The sequence below is a fragment of the Hippopotamus amphibius genome, chromosome 5, assembly GCF_030028045.1.
Source record: "Hippopotamus amphibius kiboko isolate mHipAmp2 chromosome 5, mHipAmp2.hap2, whole genome shotgun sequence".
NCBI classification, from domain to species: domain Eukaryota; kingdom Metazoa; phylum Chordata; class Mammalia; order Artiodactyla; family Hippopotamidae; genus Hippopotamus; species Hippopotamus amphibius.
Genome location: NC_080190.1, coordinates 73586925 through 73610502, shown reverse-complemented (window position 1 = coordinate 73610502; position 23578 = coordinate 73586925). Strand labels below are relative to the sequence as shown.

At 34.1% G+C, this 23578-nt stretch overlaps 1 protein-coding gene across 2 annotated transcripts in view; it reads left to right on the top strand.

The window, feature by feature from the left end:
• The window catches only part of CABCOCO1 (ciliary associated calcium binding coiled-coil 1), a 134638-nt gene that overhangs the window by 28965 nt on the left and 82095 nt on the right, over nt 1-23578 (top strand). For both annotated transcript variants that reach the window (XM_057737048.1, XM_057737049.1), the window contains exons 4-5: nt 3192-3336; nt 7663-7735. In XM_057737048.1, coding sequence (XP_057593031.1) covers nt 3192-3336; nt 7663-7735 — 218 coding nt within the window. The remainder of the gene's footprint in view (nt 1-3191; nt 3337-7662; nt 7736-23578) is intronic.

Sequence of the window (23578 nt, the reverse complement as noted above, 5' to 3'; positions counted from 1 at the left end):
AGAGTTCCCTTTTCTCCACACCCTCTCCAACATTTATTATTTCTAGATTTTTGGATGATGGCCATTCTGACTGGTGTGAGGTGATACCTCATTGTGGCTTTGACTTGCATTTCTCTGATGATTAGTGATGCTGAGCATCTTTTCATGTGTTTGTTGGCCATCTGCATGTCTTCTTTGAAGAAATGTCTATTTAGGTCTTCCACCCATTTGTGGATTGGGTTATTTGCTTTTTTGGTATGAAGCTGCATGAGCTGCTTGTATATTTTGGAGATTACTCCTTTGTCCGTTGCTTCATTGGCAAGTATTTTCTCCCATTCTGAGGGTTGTCTTCTTGTCTTGGGAACTGCGTTTTATACTGACTAGGTTTCTGATGTGTCCCTTGTCTCAGATTGTGCTGCATTATCTATAAGACATTCTGTGGACAACCCACCTGAAATCAAAGTAGATCAAACTAAAAGATTAAGGAACATAGAATTTGTACAGTTATCGAAACAATATACATTTTGAGATTTAGTTTTTCCAGAGCCTGACGAAGGACAGGATGTAGACTAAGACTGAATATTTGGCCTCTATCTAGGTTGATGGGCCAAGACTTATTCTCTTCTATATAACGTGAATTTAGTAAATAACCATAGAATACTTTTTAGTTCTATCAGTATGAAGTTGAGTTGTTTTTCCTCCAAAAAGGAATGAGATGGTGATGATGATAAACATTTATATAGAATTCACTTGTGTCACTTACAGTGCCGTTTGCTTTCCAAATACTGTCACTTAATTCCCACACAGTCTTATGAGATAGTTCTATTATTCTCCTCATTTTAAAAATGAGAAAAATAAATGAGATTCAGAGAGGTGAAATCTGAACCCCAGGGAGCCAGGGACTGCATCAGATGTGCCTGGCTTTGGGCTGAATTCTAGAAAGCACTATACACATGTAATGTGTATGTATCTTTTCAGTTTACCAGGAGTTTCCCATGCATTCCTTATTTGATCTTCACAACAGCACTATTATTTTGAGAATTGGTATTATTCCTATTCATAGATAAGGGAAATGAAACTCAGATCACCTAACTAGTAAATGGCAGTTATGAGGTACAAATCTAAATCTTCCAACTAATTATAAATATAGTGTGTTCTTTCATTACCCTAAATTTTCAAGGATAAATTTTATTTCTAATAGCCCTTACTATTTAATTGGTTTCATCTTTCATATTTTAATCACATCACTAAATGTGATTTTCAAAGAGCAAACATTTCAGTTAGATAAGTGAAATAACTTTCCTAATTTTTAAAGCCATTATAGAAAGACATTAGACATAGAAAAAGTTTTAAAGAGTCAGTTATATTTTAACATAAGGAAATAGTCATATAAATTTATTTTTGTGCTTAATGAGTATAATTACATCTAGAATTATAATCATCTAAATTTTTTCTCTGCATCTCTAAATACCATTTTATTAATAAAATGATTCAAATTTTAATCCATTCATTTCTTAATTGCTTTTGTCCAGCAGATTTATCATTTCTGAAATTACTCTTACTATTTTCTAAAAGAAGTTTATCATGGAAAAAGAAATATTCAATAATAATTGTGCTCCACTTAGAATGATTCAGGAAAGCCTAGTTATCCAGCAATAATTCTGTGTATCTGACAGACATAAAAGAGGATCTGGAAGGAGGCTATGAGAATTGGACTAATTGTCATTCATTAAACCAGATCTTAATTGTTGTATAGTTTTATGCTTCTTCTAATTCCTATGCTTAGAAAAGAACCTAGAGTAAACAAATTACAAGTTGGTGTTTGTAGCGTCTTCCAAATTTTTAAATTACTTTACTGTCATTTTTCACTTATATCCCAGAAAGAGTAGCTGTGTAACCCAGAAATAACTGGGTCCAGCAATCAGCCTATGTTCTCATAACTCCTCTGCACTCTCCTCTTGTACCGCCCTAAAAAATCCACTCCATTAACAAGACATGGAAAGTTTACTAATGGTCTCCTAAGAGAGACAGAAGTTTGGTTGGGATTGGGAAGGTGGGGTTCACGTTGTTCAGCACAGTTCTCCCCCAGGCCCTTATCCAGGACCCCAGCTGACGATCGCCTCCCCTAAGCAACCAACCCAACCTCGTTTTTGCTAGAGCCTTTCAACTATCCACCTCCATGCTCTTTGGTCTCGTGTCCCTACACCTCTCACTTGTCAGCAAAGGACAATTTGGACACTCCAGTTACCTGGATTCTCCTCAGGATTCAGGGAGGCGTGTGTGTGTGTGTGTGTGTGTGTGTGTGTTGTAAATAATATTTGCCTGCCACAAGTAAAAATATGAAAAGAAGATGGAAGTTAATATTTGTATTATACACCTTATAAAAGTTAAGTCTAAGGGTTTTGGCACTTCTCTACTTCTTTTTCAACTGGACAGATGCCTTAGAAGATAGTGTTGCTTTGTTGTTTATTTGCTTTTAATTGTGAGAGAATAGACCACAGTCATTGACTTGTTTATTTTTGGTAATGGTGGCAAAGTGAAGTCAGTGTCACTCTTTTTGCACTGTCATCTGGCTCTCACCACCACCATCAGGCATACATTTGAGAAACAGCTTACATAAGTTATGCCTGTAGCTTGGAAAAGAAAAAAAATCTTGATGTTTTGCATAAAAATCCGTATTTCTGGCATCTACTGAAAATCTTCAGGCCCAAATTCCCACATGGTAACAATCAGCTAAAGCCGAGTGTTAGTTGACTCTGTTCATTTACATTTTCAGCTCTGGGTTCAGTTCTGCTGTCTACAGTGGCTGAGTCTACCATGTAGGCCTTCCTCATCAGCTAATCCAACCAACCATTGTGTCATTTCCATCTATCTTTTTAATCTACGATCATAAAAAGTTTTTTCTTTTCCATTTTAAAGTAATCTTTAGATAGATTGAGGTTTTTTTTTTTTTTTTTCATCTTGAAATGGAAACAAACTCTTTAGACAATTGTATAGTGTTATGGTAATTTACAGCTGTTGGGTATGTCAGCTGCTATTCTTTTACATAAAATGTAATTATTAATTAGCATAAACAAACAATGATAGTTTTACCATTTGTCCTCACAAATACTGAAAAATGAAATTTTTACACATTAAGAACATCTTGGGTTATTTTGTTGTGGAAACATCTATGAAAATGATGCTTAAGACTTCTCTGGATTTTATTTCAGCACTGCACATGTCCTTAGAAGACAGCATAAAATGGCTCGGAGAAGTTATGGCTGAAATAGGGCCATCCCATTCACAAAAAAATGAGGAATGGAATATCTTTGATGTAAAACAAGCCAATGCTATTGTTGATTACTTGAAAATCAGGTATGGACTTTTTTCAGTAGCATTTAGTTTTCATTTTATGTTTTCTAGAAAATGTCTATTAAATAGAAATTAATTCATTTTTTAATGAAGTTAGACATTTACAAAATTTATGCAGTAACTAACCCAACCAATAGATAGAACCGATTGGATAATATTCAAATCATCCATCCAATAAATAAAAATCAGGACATTGAACATTTTGGCTAACCTTGCATTCTTAAAAAAAAAGTTTGTGTTTGATAAGTATAATTTCATTGAGATCTATAATTCTTGTCTAAGAATTTTTTTCTCTGAATCTCTAATTAATACTGTTCTTATTAATAAAATGATTCTTTGATTATTCAGATTTGATTACAATAGACTATACTTTAGGTAGTTGACCTTGACATTAAAATTTTACCTGTAAAGAGTAACATTTATTTCCATTTAAATATTTATTTAAAATGCTTTGTATTAGAAATTCAAGAGATTTATGTATATACTTCCTCAAATTTATTGTATGCCCTGAGATATTTTGTAGTATTGACCAATTGAACTCATTAAGCCTTTCTTTCTGCTTTGAAAATGATGGCGGATGGAGGGAAGGTATTTTTATTACAGTGATTCTTCATTGTTGAACTAAGAAATCTGTCTTTTTATATGATCTGTCACAGGTCTACATTAGAGTCATGCATTTCTCCCAAGGGACATTTTTAAAGTTAGCAAATATTTAAACAAGAGTTGGTAAAAATCTTTCTTTTGCCTAACTAAAAGTTTCTGCAGAATATCTCTGTTCCTCTATTACTGTATACTGCCTTACTTTCCAACTTTAAGTTTTATAATTCTAAAATAAATGGTGCTGCATGATGGTCTAGACATGCTCATGATTTGCTTGGCAAGGATCCTGGATGTAGTCTGGAAGTTTTTAAAAAATTAATGTGTTTAATATGATAAGGTTTATATACTGGTTTCTGGCATGAATTAGTAATGGTGCATGATATATTTTTATGTAATAGCATTTGATAGAATATGATTTCTTAATGTAACAACATACCTCCTAATGTGTGTCTCTCACTAAAAGCCACAGCAGTCTTCATATCAATTAGATTAAAGGGAGATCCTTGTGGTGGGGGAGGGAAGGGAGTGGAAATCCAGAACTGGAGGAGAAGTTGTTCCCCAAGGTCTTTCTGCCCATCAGAGTTTAGAATCACTGGGCAGGGGAAATTCTCTGCACATTTGTAGAGCATCCTTCTTTCCCCTATCTCTCTGTTTGAGCCTTCCAGGTATCTCTTGCAGGACACATTTTTCAGCTGAGCTCTCAGCCCAACAGGTTTATTTATAAAGGGCACCAGGACTGATCTTTGACCACAGCAGCAAAACCCATGTACCTATATTCATCAGCATATTTCTTGACATTTTATTGACATTCAGAAAATGCTTAAGTGAGGAGGGGATATCAGTGTTAGTCATCTTTTGATCCTAACCAGGGTAACTTCACAAACCAAAAATACCTAGTCTTACTTCTCCCCCCCCCCCAAAAAAAGTATTATTTGAAAGTTGAGTCAAATAAAGTAAATCAGAACTAGTTTTTATGCTGTTTAATCTTTATATTGCAATTTCAAAGAAATTACATGTTTTAAGTGTCTCTGTCACAAAAAATAAAATATCAGTTAGTAAGTAGGATATCTGGAATTGATTCTGAAGTTATATAAAGGGAAATGTGCTTTTCTACAACACCTGTTCAGAATGTCTCGTAGGTCCACAAATGCAGGTTTAATGGCAATTAAATCGTATAATACTGTTCATTTTAATGACTACAAAGAAGATTTCTAAATATGAAACTAGCTCAATTATCAAAAGTATAACCATGTTTCAATTTAACCTGATAATTAAGTTTAATCAACCAGTGAAAGCCCTAGTCAATTTTGGGAGTGTGCTTTTTGGAACATGACCTATAGCACATGAAACTTAACTGACAATAAAATTGAAATTTCAGGGACTTCCCTGGCAGTCCAGTGGTTAAGACTCCATGCTTCCAATGCAGGGGGCGTGGGTTTGATCCCTGGTCAGGGAACATGCCGTGAGGCCAAACACTAAAAAAATAAATAAAGCTTAAAAAAATTGAAATTTCATTCGATGCTCTCAATAGGGTCTATACTGTATATTCTGTAGTATGTCTGTGAATTGAAAGAACGGATACTAAAATTCCTCCCCAACATTGCTATGAGTACTGAGTAATCTACTTGTACAGTATATACATATCTTTTTAATATGACATCATTTAGATATTTATCTGGCTCAGGGACACTTCTGTCATTGTATATTCTTTGTATTCCCTGAAAATCAGGGGAAGGTAAAGTGCACAGGCATATACTCAATATAAGAAAATCAACACTGCGCCTCTTCGCACAAGTATACTTCCTGGCGTGGAGCCAGATGTCTTGACCCATTTTCATTCTGAGTATTCTTCCTCTGATTTAGGACTAAGATTAGATGTTTGACAAAATAGTCTAGGGGCTTGAGTCGGCTGGGAGTCTAAAGGAAGAGGGAAGAAATACACTCCCATAACAGAAGTGTCACTTTGTTCCCATGTGAGGCCATCTAATAGCTCCCTGGTAAAGTGAGAGAACCCCAGCTGTTGTTTGGGACCAGAGCAAGGCGATGGAGGTGTGAGCTGCCCTGCCCCTAAGTGCCTCCTTCAGGTGGTCCCCCTCCTCTTGTCTGTCTCACTGTGGTCCTGGCCTTGCCCAACCTTGCATCTTTGGCCACTGCATCCAAGTCATGCATTTTATTTTCATTGTAAGAAGTGAATTTCTTTTTTGGTATGGGATATCTAATAACTATATGCAATAAGGAGAATAAGGTGGCAAGATTATGAAATTGCAGGAAGGAAGATTTATGAATTGACTTCGTTGTGTAACACAAAATGGGGAAAGGATAGTTTTATACTCGTTAATTGAGAAGAAGCCAAACTATTTCCAAAACACTCCACAGTCTTTAATTTTTCTACTCAAAGTCAGTTATTGACAATGTGATAGTTTTAACCTTAAAGCTTTCTCTAGGTAACCAATGTTAGGGAATTTATTTTGCTTCACTGAATCATCAGACTTCACTAATCTTGATGTATTTTCTAGCCAACAAATCAAAGTAATGTCAAAAGCTAAGTTAGTTTTCCAAGTGTTGATGACTAATTTGAATGTAGTAAAAACAAACAAACAAACAAACCCCCAAACCCATGACTGAGTCTGCATACCCATCACTTTTTAATGGATTGTGTTAGTAGTGAGATCAACTGCTAATATAACTCAGAGAGACCCAGCTGCCTGAGGATTTCTTCATTGATTTCAAATGAATTGAAACTTTGATCCATTACAGCATTCAGGAGAAGCCATTATTATACATGCTCTGTAGCTACATTTTGCAAATGTTAATTTCTCAGTTATATTAAAATCAATTTTCTTAAATAGCAAAAGGCACCAGAGTGAAAGAGAAACCACTAAGACAATTTTTTTGTTCTTTGGCATTTCAGTATATTATGAGTCTATTAATTTTCCCAACCAGCAGGAGGAGAATTAGAAAAATTCAAACATTATCACAAACAGGATATTAGAATTCAACCCTTCTGTAAATTTTTAACTCTCAGTAACACATTGCTGAGATCTTTAACCTTGCTAGAAATATATTTTTTAAGAAACTCCTATCTTTTAGCTCTTTATAGTTATTATACACTGACCACCTAGTCTTTAGGGGAGGAACTAAAGAAATTATCTTTCTTAAATTAATTCCTCTCTTTGATGTGTAATTGAATATTCTTCAAGGAAATCAGATATCTAAAAAGTATTTCAGTTAATGTTGCATCATTTTTCAGGTGTTATCAGAAACTAACTTTATCTTGAAACAGTTTGAGAACGTGAGAAATAATTGATATGGAAATAGACTATAGAATTCAGTGCTATTCAATGAGAGGAAATTGACTCCAGTTTGGAGCAAAACATGAAAAAGGATGTAAAGTTTGGTGTTATTTAGGGGCAGTGCATTATTTGGTTGTGAGCCGGGAAAAGTCAGGATGAAATCTACCCCAAACCTATCCACTCATCACAGATTAGTTTACTGATATTAATTTAGGTACTGTGTTATATTGTCAATGTCTCAAAAAAATAAACCTTTAATTTCTTAGCATTTCTGGGCAACTTACTTTAGAGTAAAGGAGGTGGCTACCTCCATGTTAGTGTTTAATGTCTTTAGCCTGGTTAATTCAAACAACTTTCCTGTAATAAATATTCTTACATACTTGCTTTTTTTCCTGAAATAAATGTATCATCTTTCCACATTTACTTTATATTTCAGCTTATTTCAACACTACAAGCTGTATGAGTTTCTGTTCTTCTCTGCCAGGGAAGAGACTGTGATAGGAACTGAGGTAAGTAATTTATCTAGATGGAACCAATTAAGCTGAATCACTTAATGCCTGCTGATCAGCATCTGGATCTGTAACTGCTGAAAGCAACTTCTTGTCAAGATTACTCAAGTGTTAACATAACAAACTAGTAGTTTGCAAAAAGAATAATTGCGTAGAGTGAGCTTTGGATTAAGAAAATAAGCTGTCTTTTGGCATTAAAAGCATTGTTAATCACGCATACTTTATGTATTTATGGATTATTTGACAAAGCTTAGTTGGATAGACTATGTACATCTTCATACAAATAAAATCAGGAAAAGTGAGATAAATTAATTCAGTTAAATCTCTTCTAATTTCACATTTATTTTGTGTACTCATTGTTTAAGGCCTAATTCAAATCCCACTTCCTCAATGAAGCAAACCTTCTTTAATTGCATCACATCTCAAAGGAAGGGTTTAGACAAACTCTTTAATCACATTCTATTATTTTATTCCAATTGATCTCTTTATGCTGAATGTTGGCTACTCTTAGCACAGCAACAAGCATGTAAATCTGTACCATGTTATATGGTTTTCTGATTGTTTCCTGTGGATTGATATAGTTAACATAATTCAACTGTAATTTCCTTGAAGGCAAGGATAATGTGCTATTTTTCTACACAACATATAGTGTAATGCAAGACATAGCAACCCCTCTTAATGCAACATAAGTGATTCAGTGACGGTGCATATAATAGCAGTGCTGCAAGCAATGGTCTCCCTAAAGATACTTTTGAAGAGCCTTACATATAATCACATATTTGTAATTACTAGAAATGAATCCTGGGTAAGAGAACATCTTAAGGATGCTAAAGATGCCATCAGAAGTGCTCCTTAGATTCTCAGCTACTTGAGGAGGCTATATTGCCTACAAATAAAGGAGATGGGAATGGCCATGGTCAGAAATAAAGTGAATGAGGGGATATTTACATTATCTTTATAATTTTCCTGATATGAAGAACCAGATGGAATGTGCCAACTGTTCTGTCTTCCCTAGTATTGTTATTCTGCAGTTTATAAATTGCTTACTTCATTAAACACCTCAGTCACTGTGTTTCACTCTCCGCTTGGGTACTTGTTCTAATACTGGCCTTTTAAATGAGCTGAAGGAAAACAAGGAATCCTTTTTGCTTTTGACTTTCCTTAAAATTTCTTCTTTGCAGTCTCCTTATAGTGTAGCTTAAATTAGGTGTCACTTGACAAAGTTTCACTGAAAACGTTTCCACTTCAGAATTACATCATATAGTATGACAGCATTGCAATAATTATCTGTTAGGAATACAACCCTATCTCATCTTTGTAGCAAAACTTTGAGAAAATGATAGTGGCTTCAACAGCAGCATATGCAGTTGTTTAGAATCATCAAGAAAAAAAATTCGTAAAGAGCACCCTTTTCCCTTTGTTAATTACACAGTCATGCCTTTCTTCTCTGTTGTAAGATTATATTTAGGTGACATTTATGCTTATGGAAAGATAAAATGGGGAAAGTAGACAAGGACTGGCTCATTTATTTTCTGTTTTCTTTTGTATTTTCCCCAAGCTGACCAGAGTTATAAAAAAATCCTTAAGGAAAGGATGTTGGGTCTTAAAGAATTAGATCATTCATGGAATTTTAAAGGATAACACCAAAGCAAGTGTTATACTACAGTATTTTGTGGCATTTTAAAAGTATCTGATAACCTTTGGTGCAAATACCTTTTTTTAATTAACAACTTTTCATAGACAAAGCAGAGGCCTGCCCTACTAATGTAATTATTCATCCTGACCTCAGGGCTCTGGGACCAAGGGCCATACAACAGTCATATAAATGTTCCAAATTTAAATCTCAGGCAAGCATTCACGTTAAATAACACTGACGAAATTTAGTTTCTTAATTTTGGATAGATGATTATAACAAAACACATAAATCACCTCTAAGAATAATTGCTAAATATTAATTTTAATTACTAACAGAGAACATAAATAAATCATACTCGTACTTTTCTTGGGTTTTAGTTTAAAGAAAATTGAATTTGTATTTTTGAATTTAACAATTGTTTTCAGCTATTTCTACTCACCTTTTTCAAGAAATTTCATGTTACACCATAAAGGCACATTTTCAGTAAGTCATTATTCCTGGCCTGAGATTTTTTCATAATGTAGAAATCTAGTAGATATAGTTCTATAAGCAGCATGTTTTGTAGTTCATTCAATGATTCACATATAATATTGTTGTTGTTCGCAATATACGTTGAAAAAGGCAGTAAACAACTCGAATGAGCTAGAATAATGACAGAATGGAGAGAAAATGAAGGCAGCAGATACCTGTAGTTGTAGCCATCTTAGTGGATGAAGTATTGTGTGACACTTTATTTATAGGGAATGAGGATTCCCTTTTATTTTTTTAAATAAATAAATACATTTATTTATTTATTTATTTATTTATTTATTTATTTATTTATGGGCTGTGTTGGGTCTTCGTTGCTGCACGTGGGCTTTCTTTAGTTGAGGCGAGCGGCGCTACTCTTTGTTGTGGTGCGTGGGCTTCTCATTGCTGTGGCTTCTCTTGTTGTGGAGCACGAGCTCTAGGCGCGTGGGCTTCAGTAGTTGCAGTACATGGGCTCAGTAGTTGTGGCTCACGGACTCTAAAGTGCAGGCTCAATAGTTGTGGCACATGGGCTTAGTTGCTCCATGGCATGTGGGATCTTCCTGGTGCAGGGATTGAACCCATGCCCCCTGCATTGGCAGGCAGATTCTTAGCCACTGCGTGACCTAGGAAGCCCGAGGATTCCCTTTTAGTCACCCAAGCCAGGAGCTCTCCAAATCTATTTTTTTTTAATAAATTTATTTATTTATTTTTAATTTATTGGCTGCGTTGGGTCTTTATTGCTGCCTGCGGACTTTATGTAGTTGCGGTGAGTGGGGGCTACTCTTCATTGTGGTGCGTGGGCTTTTTATTGTGGTGACTTCCCTTGTTGCAGAGCATGGGCTCTAGGTGCATAGGCTTCAGTAGTTGCAGCACGTGGGCTCAGTAGTTGTGACTCATGGACTCTAGAGCATAGGCTCAGTAGTTGTGGCACGGGCCTAATTGCTCCGAGGCATGTGGGATCTTTCTGGACCAGGGCTCGAACCCGTATCCCCTGCATTGGCAGGCAGATTCTTAACTACTGCACCACTAGGGAAGCCCATCTCCAAATCTATTGTTTTGACAATGCAATTAGACCACATATCCACAGACATAAGAACTATAATGGAACTAGAATCTCCTTAAGGGTTATATTTTTTCTGTGGCCTTAAGGACCCACCCTGAAACCTAGAAACTGCTATGTCTTTTGCTTTTGTTACCTGAAAACCGGAAAAAGCAGTGAATACTTGCACACAAAGAACCCCACTGGTTGTTAGCAATGATGGTGATCATAGTAGATACCATGGTTCTAACCAGGTATCTACTGCCAGGCATCTACTAAAATGAGATGATGAGCTATAGCAACTATTTATTCATTATTCCACATCTGTTATCCATTTTCTAGTGTGCTCTAAGCCTTGTGCTAAGTTCTAGGGATACACAGTGACAAGCAATGATTCTTGTCCTCAAGGAGTTTACTGTTGAGTGAGAGCAGAGAGATGATTACATAAGTAATTACAGTATAGGGTGGCTTCCAGTAATGAGTGAAATCTAGAGGAAATTTAAAGATTGTAAGTTAGCCAGAAAGTGCATTTTATTTTTTTTTTGGTGCAGGTGAAAGAAATTCCACTCAAAATAATTAATTTAAAAAGGGGGATGGTATGTTATTAGATCACTAACTGGTAAATGCAGGGGGTGAAAGCTGGACTAAAGCCAACTGGATCTAAGTAATCAACAGTGTTATTAAGTGTGTTTGTAAATACATGTGGGTTTGAGTATGCATGCAGGTGGTTCAGTCTCTCATCTCTCCTAGACTTTTTTCATTTCTTTTTTCTCAAGAGCCTCGTTCCGTTTGACTGCAGACAGGCTTCCTCCAACTGGTGGTAGACGTGAAAGAGGCAGCTCCAATTTCGCAACTCCAAAAGAGAAAGACATTCTTTCTCCCAGTATTATTGGTTGTGTTTGTGTCATGTATCCACTGTCAATTAGTCACAATGGCCAGAGGAGTGATGTTCTTAGGACACCCAAGTTGATAAAATTGAATGGGTGACAGAAGATGAATAGATACCCAAAAGAAGCAGGAAGAACTTTTGCAAAAGGGAATAGTGATTTTATCAAAAGAGTAAACTAGGCACATATGTACAACTCCTCTTCCTCCAAAATCCCATAAAAGACCAAAATTTTCAAAATTCATAATGCTGTAGATAAGAGCTTTTATAATATCTAAAATTATACATTATTGATTAGATGAAACTACAGCCCCATATGTACTGAGGAAATGCTACAGAGTTAACGCTACATTTCTTTAGACATCCTCAATTGATACAGAAATGGGAAAAGCTTTAGGGGGAAAATAATGAAAGCAAGTAGAGCAGTTGCACCATTCAGCCCGTTTACCTACTGCTGCTTGTGCAGAGCACTGGGACTCCATGTTATTTGCTCCAAAGCTGAAGAAACTATTGTGGATGTTGACACCAAAGAGGAGGGCAGTTCTGAAGTGGCCACTGATGTTCAAAAGAGACAGTGAATACACCCTGAATATAAGCTACTGTCACACCAACCTACCATCATTCTTTACCCTTCCCCTACAGTATCTACAGGCAAGCTATGGCAAACAAACATCCACGGACAAAGGAACCAGTATCATTGAATGTAAAGATAAGCTGGCAGCGCAAAATCAACAAGCAGTTGAGGAAAATAAAATCATAAAGAGGCATGAAACTCTATGAACAGATCAAACAGTAGCTAAGGAACAGAGTTGATAGAGCAAATGGTAGAAGACCTAAATTCTGCAACCAGTAAATTTTACTTGAGAAACTATAAATTTACTTGAGAGAGTGTAGAAAACCTTAATAGAATGGTGACCATATAAGATATTGAAAAATCTACACATAAAAATGGCATCAGATGTAGAAGATTTTATAGGCTAGTGCTACCAAAATTTCTAAGAGTAGCTAATTCCCTTTTATATGAATTATTATAGAGCATAGAAGGAGATGGAAAGCTTTCAACTCATTATCTAAAGTTAGTATAATCCTGAGAAAGCTTTAAACTTACTCTGTGAGTTGATAATGAATTATAACCAAAAGTGGAAAAGAATAACACAAAGTCATAGGCAACCTGTTATGAAAATAGATGCAATAATTTAAATAAAATATTAGGAAGTGAAATGTAGCCAAGGATCGGATGTTCAAATAGTGTTTATTATAGATACGGAAGGATGGTTTAACACTGGGATATCTATTAATGTAATTCAGTACATTATCAGACTAGGAGAAGGAAAAAAACAAGTAATCATCTCAATAGATATGGTAAAGCATTTGATAAGCATCCATTTCTCATTTTAAAAAGACTATAGTTAGTCAGTAATATAGAATTACACTCAACTCACAGAATATACCAAAAACTAAATCTCACTAAAATATCTTAATGAGAGCATTAAAATACCCAGAAGGAACAAGACAAGGCTGATTATTTTTATCCAATGTTGGATTTTTAGTTCCTAGCTAATGTGATAACACAAAAAAGAAGTCAAAACCAGAAGAAAAAGAAAGGTATTGAAAAACAAGATACAAAGCTACCATTGTTTGCAGATGGTATGATGAGAAACCAACATTAAGAAAATAATATTTTCCTATATTTTAGTAATAACCTATTAAAAAAAGGATTACATTGGTAATAATGAAAACCATAAAATATTTAGGAATGAACCTACAAAATGTGCAAGAATAATGCAAAGAGAATTAAGCAGTTTTAGTAAAAATAAAACTTTTATAATCCTGAATAAATGGAAAGAAAATTTGTTCCCATTTGAGGAGACTTAATTTTATGAAGATGTCATGTTACTGTAATCTGTAAAATCAGTATAATCACAATAAAAATGCCATGGTTATTGTGGCATTTTACCAAGTAATTAAAAAAAGTTTTTATTGCAGAATGTTTCAATCATATACAAAGTGGAAGGAATAATTTTAACTCTTATATATCCATTACCTAGCTTCAGCAGTTATGAACTTATGTCCATAATTGTTAAGTATTTTAATGTATGACTCTAAGATGTATTAAACTTAAAGTGTTCTGTAAGATCATCAAATATACAGTGTTCAGAAGCCCCTGATTGTAACTGGTTTGTGTTTGTGTTTTGATTTCTTTATACATTTGTTTGTTTGTATATTTGAAGTAGCATTCACATAAGATACCTACATTGCAGTTAGATTGTCATTTTTAATTTATAGGTTCATTACTTGTATTTCTTTTCTATTACCTTGCACTTTATTTGTTGAAGACTCCAGATCTTCTATCTTATAGAATTTCCCACAGTCTTATTTGCTAATTGCATTTCTGTGGTATCCTTAAGATGTCCCTCTATATTCCACATTTCCAGTACATGGGTAGTTAATGTTGGAACACTGACTAGATTTCAGTTTAAATGTTTAGCAAGAACGATTTGTACATGTTTTTGTACAATTTTATTAGGAGGTAATGTCTGGTTTTCTCTCTCTTTTGTTTTCTCTTTCTCTCTCTTTTTTTTTTTTTTTGTATTTTATCATTCTTTTTTCATTTATGAGCTGGATAGGTCTATAAACAGAAACTTCCACTCTTCAATTATTTGATTAAAAAGAGATACATTTCATATAGAAAAGATAGGATAAGTTTTTGATTCTCCTTTCTCTAACAGTTTTCAAGATAATAAATTGGATTTTTAGTATCCTCCAAAAGTGGTGGTGGTAGACTGAATAATCCCCCTCTCCCCATCTCAAAATGCCTATGTACTAATTCCTGGAACCTGTGAATATGTAACCTTACACCGCAAAAGGGATTTTACAGATGTGATTAAGTTAAAGGATTTGAGATGGGAGGATTATCCAAGTGGGCTCAATGTAATCATAATGTTCCTTCTAAGAGGAAAAGGGAAGAAGGAGAGTTAGAGTCAGTGACAAGGAGAGAGATTTGAAGATGCTCCACTGCTAGCTTTAAAGATACAGGAAGAGGCAAGGAGCAAAGGAATTCAGGTGCCTTCTAGGAGATGGATAAGGCAAGGAAAGAGATTCTGCTGTAGAGCCTCTAGAATGAATGCAGCCCTGTCAACACATTAAGTGGAGGACTTTTGACTTCCAGAACTATAAAATAAATTTGTGTTGATATAAGCCACTGTTTGTGGTAATTTACTATAGCAGGAATAGGAAACTAAAATAGATTTTTATTGTGTCTTGTTTTTGTTGTGTTTTGATCCATTTTAATTACTATTCTTAATCCTCAATTTGACTCATTTTGACAGTGATCCCATTGGTTTATTTGCCAATTCCTGTCAGAATATCACCCTGCTTTAATTACCATATCATTATAGAATTGCTTGGTATCTGCTATGGCAATGCCTTCTTATTGATCTCCTTCTTCATTATTTGGCTGATTATATAGTTCATATTAAAATGCTGTAAAAGAAATGAAGAATACCTGTGATGGGCTTATTAGTAGACTGGAAGAAGCTGAGGAAAGAATCTCTGAGCTGGAGGATATTATCAAAAGAATCCTCAAACCAAAACCCAAAGAGAACAAATACTGAAAAAGAAAAAAACGGAAGAGACTATCCAAGGTCTATGGGACAACTACAGAAGGTATAACACACATATAGTGGGAATGCCAGAAGAAGAAGAAGGAGAGAAAGGAACAGAAGAAATATTTGAAATAATAATGAATGAAAATTTCCCCAAATTAATTTTCCTACATCCTGGGAGCTCAGAGAACACCAAAGATGATAAATGCCAAAAAAATTACACCTAGGCATATCATTTTTAAATTATATGAAATTAAAGATAAAGGAAAATCCTGAAGGATAGGAGGGCAAAAATAACTCAGCCCAAAGGGGAAACAATATAAGAATTATTTCCAAATTCTTCTCTAAAACCATGCAAACAAGAAATGAATGGAGTGAAGTATTTAGTGTTAAGAGAAAAAAACTACCAACCTAGAATTCAGTACCCTGTGAAATTATCACTTCAAAGGTGAAAGGGAAATAAAAACTTTCTCAAACAAACAAAACTTTAGGGAATTTGTTCCCAATAGACCTGCCTTGCAAGAAATGTTAAAAGAAGTTCTTTAAAGAGAGGTAAAATAATACTGTTCAGAAACTTGGATCTGCATAAAGTAAGGAAGTGCATCAAAGAGGGAATAAGTGAAGGTAAAATAAAAACTTTTGTTTTTCTTATTATTAATTTATCTAACAAAGAAGTTTGTTTAAATAATAACAATAATGTATTTGATTATATATATGTATATATACATATATATGCTTATCTACAAGTGACATGATACAAGGGACAACAGGGAGAAAATAGGCTTATATTGTTATTATACGGTCCTCACACTACCCATGAAGTAGTATAGTATTATTTGAAATTAGACTTGGATTAACTATGAGTGGATATTGCAAACTCTAGAGAAGCCATTAAAAAAGTAAATATATATGATATGGTTAGAAATGGAAAGAAAAATTAGAACCAGAAAGGCAGGAAAAAAGTGGAAGACAAAAATAAGAATGAAGGACAAAGGCAACAAATAGAAAACAGAAACAAATATGGTACATATTAATCCAAATTTATAAATAATCACGTTTAATGTCAGTGATCTAAATGCATCAGTAAAAGAGATTGTCTTAAAAACCATATGATCATCTCAATAGATGCAGAAAAAAGTTTTGAGAAAATTCAACACCATTTATGATAAAAACTCTCCAGAATGTGAGCATAGAGGGACCCTACCTCAACATAATAAAGGCCATATATGATAAACCTATAGCTAATATCATACTGAATGGTGAAAAGCTGAAAGCATTTCCTTTAAGATCAGAAACAAGACAAGGATGTTCACTCTTGCCACTTTTATTCAACAGTTTTGGAAGTCCTAGCCACAGCAATCAGAGAAGAAAAAGAAATAAAAGGAATACAGATTGGAAAAGAAGAAGTAAAACTGTCACTGTTTGCAGATGACATGATACTTTGCATAGAAAATCCTAAAGATGCTACCAGAAAACTACAGGAGCTCATCAATGAATTCAGTAAAGTTTTAAGATACAAAATTAATACACAGAAATCTGCTGTATTTCTATATGCTAACAACAAAATATCAAAAAGAGAAATTAAACAATCCCATTTATCATCATATGAAAAAGAATAAAATACCTAGGAATAAACCAATGTAAGGAGACAAAAGACCTATACTCTGAAAACTATAAGATGCTCATGAAAGAAATAGAAGATGACACAAACAGATGGAAAGATATACCATGTTCTTAGATTGGAAGAATCAATATTGTCAAAATGACTATACTACCCAAGACAATCTTCCGATTCAACCCAATCCCTATCAAATTACCTGTGGCATTTCACAAAATTAGAACAAAAAATTCCAAAATTTATATGGAAACACAAAAGACTCTAAACAGCCAAAGCAATCCTGAGAAAGAAAAATGGAACTGGAGGAATCAGATGCCCTGACTTCAGACTATACTACAAAGCTACAGACATCAAAACAGTATGGTCTACAGAAATATTCATCAATGGAACAGGATGGAAAGTGCAGAAATAAACCCATGCACCTATGGCCAATTAATCTATGACAAAGGAGGCAAGACTATACAATGGAGGAAAGACAGTCTCTTCAATAAACGGTGCTGGGAAAACTGGACAGCTACATGTAAAAAATGAAATTAGAACATTCTTTAACACCATACACAAAAATAAACTCAAAATGGATTGAAGATCTAAATGTAAGACCAGATACTATAAAACTCTTAGAGGAAAACATAGGCAGAACAGTCTTTGACATAAATCACAGCAATATCAGTCCATCTCCTAGAGTAATGGAAATAAAAGCAAAAATAAATCAGACCTAATTAAACTCAAAAGTTTTTGCACGGCAAAGGAAACCTTAAACAAAACAAAAAGACAACCCACAGAATGGGAGAAAATATTTGCAAACAATGCAACCAACAAGGGATTAATCTCCAAAATTTACAAACAGCTCATGTGGCTCAATACCAGAAAAACAATCTAATGAAAAAATGGGCAGAAGAGCTAAATAGACATTTCTCCAAAGAAGACATACAGAAGGCCAAGAGGCACATGAAAAGATGCACAACATTGCTAATTATTAGAGAAATACAAATCTAAACTACAATGAGATATCACCTCACACCAGTCAGAATGGTCATCTTCAAAAAATCTACAAACAATAAATGCTGGAGAGGGTGTGGAGAAAAGGGAATCCTCCTATACTGTTGGTGGGAATGTAAATTGGTACAGCCATCATGGAGAACAGTATGGAGCTTCCCTAAGAAACTAAAAATTGGGCTACCATATGATCTAGCAGTCCCACTCCTGGGCATATATCCAGAGAAAAACATGGTTCAAAAGGATACATGCACTTCAGTGTTCATTGCAGCGCCATTTACAGTAGCCAGGACGTGGAAGCAACCTAAATGTCCATCAACAGATGAATGGATAAAGATGTGATACATATATACAATGGACTATTACTCAGCCATTGAAAAGAAAGAAATAATGCCTTTTGCAGCAACATGGATGGACCTGGTGATTGTCATACTAAGTGAAGTCAAACAGAGAAAGACAAATATCATATGGTATCTCTTAAATGTGAAATCTAGAAAAAAAACTGATACAAATGAACTTATTTACAAAACAGAAACAGACTCATGGACCTAGAGAACGAAATTGTGGTTACCAGGGACAGGGTGGAAGAGTGGGATAGCTTGAGAGTTTGGGATTGACATGTACACATTGCTATATTTAAAATAGATAACCAACAAAGACCTACTGTATAGCACAAGGAACTCTGCTCAATATTCTGTAATAACCTAAATGGGAAAAGAATTTGAAAAGAGATTGTCAGAGGACATATTTAAACCCAATTTAAATATAAAGATCTATAGATTAAAAGTAAGTGGATGGAAGAAATTATACTACACTAACATTAATCAAAAGAAATCAGAAGTAGCTGTATTAACTTCAGACAGAGCAGACTTCAGTCAAGGAAAGTTATCAGTTATGAAGAAAGACATTACGTAATAATGAGGGGTGTTCCCTGGTGGTCCAGTGGTTAAGAATCTCTGCTTCCACTGCAGGGGGCACAGGTTTGATCCCTGATTGGGAAACTAAGATCTCACATGCCATGCAGTGTGGCCAACAAAAGAAAAAAAAAAGTATCTCATAATGATAAAGAGGTTAATTCTCCAAGAAAAACATGACAGTTCTTAATGTGTCTGTGACTTAACAATAGGGCATCAAATTGTGTGAGGCAAAAACTAATAGAATTGCAAATAAAAGCAGATAAATCCTCTCTCATAGTTGGAGACTTCAACACACATCTATCATAAGTACATAGATCTAGCTGGCAGAAAATCAGTTAAGGACATAGTTGGACTCAACAACACCATAAATCAACTGACATCTGTAGACCACTTATCCAACAACAGCAAAATACACAATCTTCTCAAGCTCACATGGAACATTCACCAAAATAGACCACATTCTGCACCATAAAACATACCTTAACAAATATAAAAGAATAGAAATCATAAATGTCTTCTCTCAGACCACAGTGGAATTAAACTAGAAATCAATTATAGAAAGGTAACTGAAAAATCCCACAGTGTGTAGAGATTAAACACACTTCTAATAACACTGAGTCAAAGAAGACATCTCAAGAGAAACTTTAAAATGTTTTGAGCTAAATAAAAATAAGAACACAACTAATCAAAATTTGTGGGATACAGCAAAAGCAGTGCTTAGAGGGAAATTTATAGTATTGAATGTACGTATTGGAAAACAAGAAAGATATAAAATTAATAATCTAAGTTTCCACTTTAGGAAACCAGGAAAAGAAGAGCAAATTGAATCCAAAGTAACCGGAAGAAAAGAAATAATAAGAACTGGAGCAGAAATCAATGAAATTGAAAACAGGAAATCAGTAGAGAAAATCACTGAAACCAACAACTGGTTCTTTGAAAATATCAGTGAAATTGATAAGCCTCAGCTAAGCTAACTAAGACGAAAAGAGGGAGGACACAAATTACTAATATCAATAATGAAAGAAGGACAATCCTTATGGACATTAAAAGGATAATAAAGGAATACTGTGAACAACTTTCTGCCCACAATTTGATAACCTAGATGAAATGGACCAATTCCTTGAAAGACAAAATTTGCCAAAACTCACACAAGAAGAAATAGATGACCTGAATAGGCCTAGGTGGGCTCACCTGTGAATTCTACCAAACATATAAGGAAGAAATTATGTCAGTTCTCTGCAATCTCTTGCAGAAGATAGAAGTAGAGGGAATACTTCTTAACTGATTCTATGAGTCCAGCATTACCAAACTACTAAAATAAGATACAAGGATCTTATTGTATCTTATTGATCTACTGATATATGCACAGGTAATATAACCAATATTTTATAATAACTTTGAGTGGAGTATAATCTATAAAAATATTGAATCACTATGTTGTACACCTGAAACTAATATAACATAAATCAACTATACTTCAATAAAAAAAATGAAAAATTTAAAGGAGGTGTTTTCATACAAATAAAAAGTAAAAATTCATTACAAACAGAAACACACTAATGGAAAATCTAAAAGGTGTTCTCCAGGCAGAAAGAAAATGATTCTAAGAAAAGACAGTCTCTTCAGCAGGTGGTACTGGGAAAGCTGGACAGCTGCATGTAACTCATTGAAGTTGGAATATAATTTCACACCATACACAAAAATAAACTCAAAATGGTTTAAAGTCTTAAATATAAGACATGACACCATAAAACTCTTAGAAGACAACATAGGCAAGACATTCTCTAACACAAATTGTACCATTGTTTTGTTAGGTGAGTCTCCCAAGGCAATTGAGATAAAAGCAAAAATAAACAGATGAGACCTAATCAAACTTACAAGTTTTTGTACAGCAAAGTAACCATAAACAAAAAGACAACCTACGGACTGAAATAATTGCAAATGATGCAACCATAAAGGGCTTAATTTTCAAAATATACAAACAGCTCATACAACTCAGTAACAAAAAATCAACCCAATCGAAAAATTGGCAGAGGACCTAAATAGACATTTCTCCAAAAAAGACATACAGATGGCCAACAGGCACATGAAAAGGTGCTCAACATCGCTAATTACTAGAGAAATGCAAATCTAAACTACAATGAGGTGCCACCTCACACTGGTCAGAATGATCATTGTTAAAAAGTCTACAAATAAATGCTGGAGAGGGTGTAGAGAAGAGAGAACCCTTCTACACTGTTGGTGGTGATGGAAATTGGTGCAGTCAGTATGGAAAACAGTATGTAGATTCCCCAAGAAAACTAAAGATAGAGTTGCCATCTGATCTTGATATCCCACTCCTGGGCGTATATCCAGATGAAACTATAATTCAAAAAGATACATGCACCCCAACATTCATTGCAGCACTGAAACTCACAATAGCCAAGACATGGAAACAACCTAAATGTTCACTGATAGAGGAATGGATAAACATGTGGTGCATATATATATAATGAAATACTACTCAGCCATAAAAAAGAAGTAATGCCATTTGCAGTGATATGTATGGACCTAGAGATTATCATGCTAAGAGAATTCAGTCAGAAAGAGACAAAAAACATGATATCCCTTATATGTGGAATCTAAAATATGGCACAAGTGAACTTATCTACAGAGCAGAAACATACTGACAGACATAGAGAATAAACTTGTGGTTGCCAAGGGGGAGGGAAGGATTGGGAGTTTAGGATTAGCAGATCCAAACTATCGGGCTGGCCAAAAAGTTCGTTCGGGTTTTTCCATGCCATCGTACAGAAAAACCCTAACGACCTTTTTGGCCAACCCAATATTATATAGAGAATGGATAAACAGGAAGGTCCTACTCTATATCACAGGGAACTATATTCAATATCCTGTGATAAACCATAATGGAAAACAATGTATATATATATGTATAACTAAATCACTTTGCTGTACAATAGAAATTAACACAGCATTGTAAATCATCTACACTTCAATAAAATAAATTTAAAAAAATGATTCTAAATGGAAAGTGAGAGAAATAGAAAAGAATGAAAAGTAAAATGGGATAGATAGATCTAAATAATATTGAATATATAATACACCTGTTTTGTGGTTTAAAATACATGAAGAATTAAAATAAATAATGATAATACCTTATAAATTGAAAGGAAGGTAAATGAGTTAATGTATTTTGTTTCTGATTTTTTTTTTGGAGAAAAGTGTAGAAGTACTGATTTACAAACATTTAATAAGTTGAGGATGCATATTGTAATCTCTAGGGTAAGCATTGCATAAATAATAAATGCTAATCTAGTAGAGGAGGAAAACGGAATAATAAAAGCTATTGATTTAAAGTGATAAATTTAAAATTTCTCATGTAAAAACATAAGAAAAATATGGAGGAAAATATTTTTTTAATTTTGAGATTAAATTTAGTTGTAAGATTGGCTGCCTAAATTTTTTTCAAAGTTTAATGAAGATACTATGAAGAAAAATATTTTTAAAAAGGAACTTGGAGTAAATTTTTGCAAACTAATGTGTAAAGGTCAAAATTATTTTATGCACAAATAGTTCCTACAGAGAAAATAAGTAAAAGACAAACAAGACAACAGAAACATGGCTAAGAATTTGAACAGACCATATATATTACTGATGAACAGATATAAAGATATTTAACTTTACTATTTATCAAGGAACTACAAAAAAGAAAAACTATTTTTCAGCTATAATATTGGCTAATAAAAAAAAGATTGATTAACAGCCAGTATTAATGAAGATGCAAGAAGGCACAACTCTATGGTAAGAGGTTGGTGAGAAGTTAAATTTGTAAAGCCATTTTGGAGAGCAGGCAAATTAATAAAATCAAATGGGAATATCCTTTGTCTCCCCAATTCTGCTTGTAAGAATCATCCAATTGGACATACTCATATTATATAGTTATTTATTCATGAATATTCATCAAAGCATGGTTTATAACAGCTAATAATTTCAGGAAGTGAATAAAAAGGGGAATGGCTACATAAAATGAAGTATAATCACACTATAGAAAACTATCCAGTCTTTAGAAGGAATCTGACAGATCTTGATGTATGATTATGTTAAGATCACAAACATATGCTTAATGAAAAAAGTATAGAACGATATGAATAGTATTTCCATTTGTTTTTAAATGCAAATAAACATGAAAATATATAGACGTGTATGCATTTAAATGATAGTAAAGACTCGAAGGGCTAGAAGGATTTATGGTAATCTTTAACATGGCTTACCATACCTTTGGGCAAGTGAGTGAAAGTAGGAGTTAGATAGGATATGAAGAGGGACATTTTATTCTGTATATTTCAGATTTATGTTAATCTTCTACAATGTGAATGTCTTCATGTATTACTTGTACGATAATAAAATTGTTCACCAGTTCATTCCTGGGAAGTAGTAAGGCACATTTTGTAAATTAAGTGCAGGCATATAAACATGCTTCCATACTAATATATTGACAGAGAGTTATCATCTGGGTGTTTACAAAATTAAAAACTTAACAGAAAAAAGTAGGTGAACTCTCGATCCATAAAATTAAATACTTTACAAGTGTGTTGCTGCCCTATTTTAATTTAAGTATAAACTTGGTTTAGATGAA